This window comes from Echinops telfairi, unplaced genomic scaffold (assembly GCF_000313985.2).
Source record: "Echinops telfairi isolate 266 unplaced genomic scaffold, ASM31398v2 ScPeMD7_7469;HRSCAF=8507_0, whole genome shotgun sequence".
NCBI classification, from domain to species: Eukaryota; Metazoa; Chordata; class Mammalia; order Afrosoricida; family Tenrecidae; genus Echinops; species Echinops telfairi.
The window spans coordinates 55,032,361-55,041,296 of record NW_022111372.1 but is presented as its reverse complement, the minus strand read 5'-3'; the positions used below and the strand labels follow the sequence as shown (position 1 = coordinate 55,041,296).

Sequence of the window (8,936 nt, the reverse complement as noted above, 5' to 3'; positions counted from 1 at the left end):
GACAGCTTTGACTTATAAGTCAAGGAATAATGTTTACACATACCATTAAGAAAGTGATTTTATTTAATGTGAATAGGTTCAATTGCACCACTATTATGTGTTCATTACTCTTTTTCCCCTCCCCCAACCCCTGATATTCATTACTCTTGTACATTTCTTTTACCCTTATACATTTATGAGAGATATAAAGTTAAGGTTAATTTAGTAGTGATGATTATATAATAAATCAAATTAAATGTCCAGACATCATGTTCCCTTCTACAGAAGAGATGGGAATTGGGAGCTTTACTGTAAGACTTAAGTATAATGCATCTTTCAGATCACAAGAAATTAGCCTATGCTGATTTTATCTGGGTATCTTTTTAAACTGTTGTTAAGCCAAGTGGTTGTTAATCGACTCTATTTTAGAAACAAACAAATGGAGGAAAGGTGAATTTCAAAATAGTAGAAACTTAAAGCTGTTCTAATTCTTGATATTGTAGCCACTAGACTTACTTTTTAAAGTGTTCATTGGTAATGCAGGTTTTGAAAAGTCAACTTGTTTTTTATGGAGCTCAGTGAAGTTACTTTGTGTTGTTCTTTGATAGAGTCACACAGAATTATTAAGGAAGCAGCAGAGATTTAAGCAGTTGAATTGAAGGCATTCTGGAAAAATCTAACTTTTATTGTGAAAATCATCTTTGATCCTGAACTTAAAAGTAAAGCTGGAAAGGAATTTACAAACGAGAAACAAAAGAAGCTTGGAATTGGACTCACAGGATCTGGGCTTGGAAATGCCTCAGGTAAGTCCAAGTAAGCCTACGCAAAATTTTTTATTTGTCTGTAGCAGGTCAGTACCATTGGTCTGCAAGTTCTTTGACTTTTTATACCACCTGACATACTGCATTTTCAGGACATTTTATTTCATCTCAGCTAGTTTTGAGTACATGACCTTCCTATTTCTATTGCCTCTTATTCCTTTACGGTAGCTTTGAAGTTTAATGAGCTTGACAATGGAGCATGGGGAAAGAAAAGAGATTGTGCAGATCTGCTGCTTTTGGGGGGCTAAATCAAGTCCCCTGAAAAGTAATCTATCTCCTCTGTCATCTTTCTATTCTCTAACTTCTCCACTTCTATTCTCCAACTTCTCCACTTAAACTCGCTGAACTTAGAAGTAGTTAAGAGGAAATGGCAAAGAATTTGAATGTATGTGTCTCACTCTATATCATTTTTCTGGCCATATACCACAGATCATGTCTAAGAACATTTGTGTCTGTCTTGTGACTATTTAGAATGGGTTGGTTTTGGTTTAAGGCTGATTATTTAAAATGGGTCAGTTTTGGTTTAAGGCAATCAGAGAAGAGAGAAGTACGGCTAGTCTCCACCCTGCACCCCCACACTCCCTGTCTTTGCTCTTCGGGGCCCAACTCTCCTCACCTCTTTGTTTTCAAGACAGAGACCTAGAAATGAAAAGGCAGGGACTATATGTGGGGGTCATACTGAGCTAGCTCTTGGACACAGAAAGTCACTAAGCTGCAGGAACTGACTGTTGGGTGCCTTAGAAGGCAGAGGTGAAGAGAGATTTGCCAGCTCCTATGCCAAATGAACTGTACATATGGTCCCTTTTAGAATCCTACCCCAACACCCTGACAGTTTATTTACCATTCATTGAATACTTAAATTCAAAGCTATAAAACACTTACTTGCTCAACCCAAATTTCTCTAGGAAGAGCAGGGTTTGGAAAAATAAATGGTAAAAAAAAAACAAGGTAGACTAGAAAAGTTGGGTCTCAGGGACCAAGGAAAGCTGGAAGGAGGTCGTGAGAAAGTGAGTAAGAAGGTAATCTGGTACGTAGACGATCTATAGATGAAGAGTGTAAGCAAAAAGAAAACAAAATGTAAGTTTGTAAATAAATCTTCACTTTCTGCAGAAACTTGCAGAACAGGAAGTCAGAAGTTGTACTCTTTCATATTCTCTTCCTTCATCCCAGTTAGGTTGTAGAATGAGACCTTCCTGTTAATTTGAGCCACTTCTGGAGTGTGCCTCTTGGCTAGAGTTGGGAGTAAGTTGTATAGCTGTTGAAATGAAAATAATGGGGATGAGAAGCCAAAAAGGAACGTCAGCTCTGGGGCTGAGTCTTTTTCCTTGGATTTTATTTATTACAGATTTTAGCGTCTTCAGAGTTAAGGTTACTGAGCCCATGCCCAAGTTAACTGGACTCACCCAAGAGATTTGGGGTGTTTCTAATCCTCTCTCCATCATTTTTCTGGAGGCATTTTTTGAACCAGAAACACCCAAATGGTCTTCCACTGTGTTTTGAGAAGTAAAACATTGAACTCTCCCCCCCATCTTTTTTTTAATTAATTGAGATTTAATACATATAACATATTCCATATTTCATTCACATCAAGTAAAATTGTACAGTTGCTACCATAATCATTTCCAAATGAACTCTCCATAGTTCCTGAAGGAGACTGACTTGTTACCTTTGCCAGCACTAGGGGATAACATCAATTCTCCACCTCAGAGAGTTAAAACGGTGTGTTAATAGATATTTGAAGAAATGTGTCTATAGCTAAATAAAAGTTCTCATTAGGTGCTGTTTCTTGACAATGGTGGCTAAATAATCTTTGTTTCTAGAAGTTGGAGGTTATTAACTTCTGCTACTCTGTATTTCTACTTCTACTTTTAATGTGTCTTTGTTATTTTCCTAATGTAGGTCCAAGGTCTAAAGCTTGTTAAAGCTCTTAAAGGTATTAATAGAAAAATGCAGAACTGTTCTCTGAAAATAATAAGTTGCTTTGTGGGAGTTGGAGGCAGCGCTGATATGAAGTAAAATTGGTCTTGAAATAGTCTAACTTTAAAGTCTAAATGATTTTGTTGTAGCCTAGTGTAAGCGGAATGGATCCGCCTTTCGGGGATGCCTTTCGAAGCCACACCTTTTCAGAACAGACTCTGATGAGCACAGATCTCTTAGCCAACAGTTCAGACCCAGACTTCATGTATGAACTGGTAAGTAATATTTCCTTGGGTTCTACTTTAATTGATTTGGGGTAAAAATTGCACAATAGGATTGTTGTTTTTTACTCACTGCTATCAAGTTAATTCTAACTCATCATGACCCTGACCCTATAGTACAGCATAGAATTGCCCCTGTGGGCTTCTGAGACATAACTCTTTACATGAATGAGTAGAAAGCCTTATCTTTTCCCTGTGGAGCAGCTAGTGGTTTTGAACTGCTTACTTTGCAATTAGCAACCCACTTTGACACCAGAGCTCTTCTTTTCAGTTAGCTGTGTGAAGCTTAGCCCACAGTGCCACCAGGGCTCCTCCAGAGCTCTACTTTTAATGTATGAGGAGGTACCCCCCCCCAAGAAAAGATTTTTTTTCCCAAAGCTATATATTTAAATTTTTTTACAAAGTAACCTTATCACCTTCAAAGTGCTCTTCATTACACTTAATGCATTTGTCAAATCTGTGATTCCATTCTTGGAAACATTTTTCAAACTCATCTGTTTGGATGGCTGACAGCACCTCCCTCGTTTTTTTTCTTCATCTTTTCTACCTCGTTAATTCACTGTCCTTTCATGTCCCTCTTCATTCGAGGAAACAAAAAGAAGTTGCAAGGAGTGAGGTCAGGTGAGTAAGATGTGTGAGACAAGAGAGGTACACTGGGTTTTTAGCCAAAAACTGGAGCACCAAAATGGTGTATTGTCGTGATGGCAAAACCAGTCCCCCCTCTGCTGCAAATCAGGCCTTTTTTGTCATACACCATTATGCAATCTTTTCAGAACCTCTAAATAGAAAACTTAACAGCCTGGCCTGGTGAAACAAACTCCAAATGCACTATTGCCCTCACATCAAAAAAAACAAATGTCCTTGATCTTTGAGCACAAAGGCAAAAATTTTGTTGACATTTTTTTCCGTTCGGGAAGTTGACAGAGGTTCAGAATGAGGCTTGTCATCGATGGACATTTCACCTTTTTTGAAAGGAGAAAACCACTCATACACTACAGTCTTTCTCATAGTGCTGTCCCTGTAAAGTGTGTCCAACAGCACAACAGTTTCTGTGGAAAACAAAATTTCACAGCCACACACTGTTTTCTTAAATCAGCCATCACAAAAAATGAGGTTCAAACAAAATTGCTTTCATGAAAAAATTCACTGTGACTGGAGAGAACCTTCCCAGGTGATGCCACTGGATGCATTAACTCAGAGTGAGTTGCTGGATGCTTGCCTAGTGGGAAAAAAATGTACTATGAAAGCTCAGCCCAGCGGAGCTTTTTTCTAGTTTTTTGGGGGTACCCCCTCATATTAAAAAAAATATATGGATAAACGTTTCAGTCACATGGGACATTTTTACAGATAGAGTACTCTGTAGCTTGACCTTTTTAACATAAGAACATGGTGGGCATCCGTCTATCTAAGTATGTTAGAGTTCAGCATTCCTTTTAATGGCTACACAGTTTTAGTGGCATTTTAAAATCCCCTCTCAAAAGTAGACAAGGAGTTATTTAATCTCCATACTCAAGCATGGTTGCAAGGCTGCAAAAGATATTCTGTGACCGAGTTCCAATTTTTTGAATTACTCTTCTATACTAAAGTTTCCAGTTAAGACAGATTTTTTTTTTCTTTCCTGTAATGACAGTAAGATATTCAGTATTTGCTTCTTAATGGAAACTTGTTTCTAAGGAGATCCCACAGTCCTAAGTAGAAAATCAAGAAATACAAACTTTTTTTTGGAAGTGTCTTTAATAATAAATCTCAAGGGTCTTTCCTATTTGAACCATACGTAAGCTTTAAAGAATGAAAACTTTGAAAATTCTAGTGTCAAGACTCAAGGAACACATTTTTCCTCTTTATTATATGAATAACATGTGGAATTATAAGATATAACTCAAAACCAAAATTACTTCTATTGTGTTGATTCCACCTCATATAAGCCCTTCCTGTATGGCTCAGTAGAACTGTCCCATGTGAGTTTCTGTTCCTGTAAATCTTTACAAGAGCAGAAAGCCTCATTTCTTCTCTAGAGTGGCTGGTGGATTCAAACTGTTGATCCTGTAGTTAGCAGCCTAATGTGTAACCTACTATATCACCAGAGCTCCTAAAAGATATTTAATTAACCTTTATCTTAAAATAAAACAAACCAGGAGACGAGTGATGATTTATCAACTTGATGTATAGAAATAAGATTCGACATGAAAAAGATAATTTATAAATTATTAAGGGTTCATGAGGGAGGAAGGGAAAAATGAGCTGATACAAAGGGCTCAAGTAGAAAATGTTTTGAAAATGATGGCAACATATGTACAGATGTGCTTGACACAATGGTCGAATGTATGGATTGTGCTAAGTGTTATAAGAGCTCCAATAAAATGATTTAACAAAGAGTAAGTACTGATACATAAACTAAAAACTTTAAAACTCTGAAAAAAAATGAGGTTGAAGGTGAGTATTTCCTTCTTAAAATATGTTGTGATTTGTTGTTTTGTTTTAAATCCTTTCCCAGGACAGAGAAATGAACTACCAACAGAATCCTAGAGACAGTTTTCTTTCTCTAGAGGACTGCAAGGACATTGAAAATCTAGAGTCTTTCACAGATGTCCTGGATAATGAGGGTGCTTTAGCCTCAAACTGGGAACAGTGGGATACGTACTGTGAAGACTTGACGAAGTACACCAAACTCACCAGCTGTGACATTTGGGGAACAAAAGAAGTGGATTATTTGGGTCTCGATGACTTTTCCAGCCCTTACCAAGATGAAGAGGTCATCAGTAAAACCCCAACTTTGGCCCAGCTTAATAGTGAGGATTCTCAGTCTGTTTCTGACTCCCTTTATTACCCCGATTCACTTTTCAGTGTCAAACAAAGTCCTTTGCCTTCTTCATTCCCTGCTAAAAAGATCACAAGCAGAGCAGCTGCCCCTGTGTGTTCCTCTAAGACTGTTCAGGCTGAGGTCCCTTTGTCAGACTGTGTCCAAAAAGCAAGTAAACCTACTTCAAGCACACAAATCACGGTGAAGACCAATTTGTATCATAATGAAAAGGTGAACTTTCATGTTGAATGTAAAGACTATGTAAAAAAGGCCAAGGTAAAGATCAATCCAGTGCCGCACACCCGGCCCTTGCTGAGCCAGGTTCACGCAGATGCAGCAAAGGAAAACACCTGCTACTGTGGCACAGTGGCAAAGAGACAAGAGAAGAAGGGGCTGGAAACTCTGCAGGGCCCAGCCACTCCTGCTCTGCCTTTCAAAGAAACCCAGGAACTCTTACTCAGCCCCTTGCCCCAGGAAGGGCCTGGGCCCATTGCTGCAGGAGAGAGTAGCAGCCTTTCTGCCAGCACATCGGTTTCAGACTCATCCCAGAAAAAAGAAGAGCACAATTATTCTCTCTTTGTCTCTGACAATTTGGGTGAACAGCCAACTAAATGCAGTCCTGAAGAGGACGAGGAGGATGAGGAGGATATTGATGACGAGGACCATGATGAAGGGTTTGGCAGTGAGCATGAACTGTCCGAAAATGAGGAAGAAGAGGAGGAGGAAGAAGATTATGAAGATGACAAGGATGATGATATCAGTGACACTTTCTCTGAACCAGGTTTGTAACACTTGGAGGCTCTACTGCCCTTTCTATTTATATTATTAATATTTAAAAATCGGAAGCCTTGCTTTGGATGTCTTTTGTTTGTTTTCTGTTGTGGGGGGTGGGGTGGGTGTCTCTTAGTTTGGAGATTAAATGACTTAATATCTTGGCTTGAATGCTTAATGGCTTCCCCCATTCAAACATTTCTACACAAATCACTTTTGCTTGTATGATGGTTTATGTGTGACTTCTTTGAGGGTTATTCTTAGCTTATTTTATGTTAAGTGATCAGATCAGTCACTCTTTTGAATAACTGGTTGCCAGCACATCACTATCGGATTCATCACAGAATTTATTGGTTGAGAAATTATTTCTGTGGATGCCTGCCTTCCTCTATTACAGTTAATTTATGAGTACCTAGAATGGTGAGCCAAGTGGTGATGGTTTATATTTCTCATGCCTCTAACCAACAAAGCCTACTTAATGGATAATGTAAGGGAGAGTATTTTCTTTGTTTCCACTGCATCTTTCATTTGAACAGTATTTTACCACTCAAGAAAATTACTAAAATGCTAAATTTTAAGACAAATGAGACTGCTTTATTTTTTACCACATATTCTAAAACCTTGTACTTGCCCTGGCTTTGAAACAATTGAACCAACCCCTCCTGGCAACAAGTTTTTTCCACAATCACCTTTATTTGTTGCATGAGCAGCTTTTAAATCTTTGAAAAGGCTTCCAGACATGTATTGCACTAACCAAGCCCACTGCTATCAAGTCAGTTCTGACTCATAGCCATCCTGTAGGACACAGTAGTATTTCAGAGGCTAACTCTTAATGGAAGCAGACAGCCTTTTTCTCCTGTGAAGTGGCTGAAGGGTTTGAACTGTAGTCCAATACTTAACCTGCCATGCCACCAGGGATCATTTCTTGAGCTGAAACCACTGCCATTGAATAGAGTTGGACTCATAGTGACACAGTAGGGCAGAGTAGAGTTTCTCTTTTGTGTTTCTGTTGCTTTAAATCTTTACAGGAGTAGAAATCCACATCCTTTCTCGTACAGAGTAATAAGAAGGGTTAAGTTAGCAGCCCAAGAGGACTTCTTTCTTGCACCAAATCAGTATTTCCCAAAATGGGCAATATTGCCCCCAGGAAGGTGCTAGGACAATCGAAGGGGTCTGCAAAAGCAGATTCCTACACTTGATCTTGGATGATGGCTTATAATATAAAAGTTTCTAATTGCCAGGGATGGTTCTAAGTGATTTTTTTTTCTTCCCGGAAAGGAGTGGTAGAGTAAGTATATTTGATAAACTATGCACTGAAGTAAAGCTAAATAAGAATTACATGCACCTATTCCAACTTAACTACAAATTTGAGTTAAAACCCCGCTTAGAAATAGAACTTGTTCATAACCTAGGGACTGCCTGTGTAAATAAGAGTGAGACAAAGTGAAACTGGTGGAGAACTGAGTCACCTCATCTACATGCTTAGACTCTTGCTACTGTTGACTTGTATCATTTGTTTATAAAATTGGCATTGCCAAATGGTACAGTTGAAAGAAGGGAAGATCTTCAGATTTTAGCAAACATTATTTCCTTCAAAAATATAGTGTATTAGTCTGGGTACTTTATAGAAACAAATCCACAGAAACTCATATGTGTAAGAGAGTTTTATATAAAGGTTAAGTGCATATCAAGAAAACATCCCAACCCAGTGCTGCCCAAACCTGCAAGTCCAACAGCCCATATGTCCAACACCAATCCACAAAGTCCTCCATCTCACAAAACACACTATGACACCGACTGCAGGAGGAAAGCAAAATTGGTGAACGTGTAAGCCTCTCAGTGCTGGCAGGGGTCTCTACATGGCTGCTCCAGTACCCAGGGCTGCATTGGGGTAGGTTCATGGTGCTTCTGCTCAGGGATGTCTTGCAGGAAGTGAGCCTTGCCAGATGAAGCAGGGAACTGGCAAAGGCAGCTGCACCCTGGTTCGACCACCACAAAGCAAGAGACCCGAGAACTAGAAAGGCGAGGCTCACCTAACCCTTTATCCCTCCGCCCTTCAATTAACTCCACATGTGTTTATCAGCCAGGTTGGCACAATAACTACCTCAAATAGTGTTGGTGCTAATAATTCTGTATAAAAACCTAAGAGGTATTGAAAAGAAACCTTGTAAGTTGTCAAAGAGAGCCCTTTTATTATAATGAGTGTATTAGTCTAGGTACTTTGGAGAAACAAATCCACAGCAACTCATGTATAAGAGAGAGTTTTATGTAAAGAAAAGGTGCATCACGAAAAATCCCAACCCAATGCTGCCCAAGCCCACAAGTCCAACATTAACCCATTAACCCAACACCAGTCCACAAAGTCCT

General features: G+C 39.0%; 1 protein-coding gene across 2 annotated transcripts in view; it reads left to right on the top strand.

Annotated features, from left to right (window-relative positions):
* The first annotated feature begins 593 nt into the window (after nt 1–593).
* Nucleotides 594–8,936, top strand: part of CREBRF (CREB3 regulatory factor) — a 42,252-nt gene continuing 33,909 nt past the window's right edge. Inside the window, exons 1-3 of one of the 2 annotated variants that reach the window (XM_004696791.2) lie at nt 594–782; nt 2,867–2,992; nt 5,493–6,579. In XM_004696791.2, the coding sequence (XP_004696848.1) occupies nt 774–782; nt 2,867–2,992; nt 5,493–6,579 (1,222 nt within the window). In that variant the 5' untranslated portion in view covers nt 594–773. Of the gene's footprint in view, nt 793–2,866; nt 2,993–5,492; nt 6,580–8,936 lie in introns of both variants that reach the window. The other variant, XM_045284648.1, reaches the window with a different exon arrangement.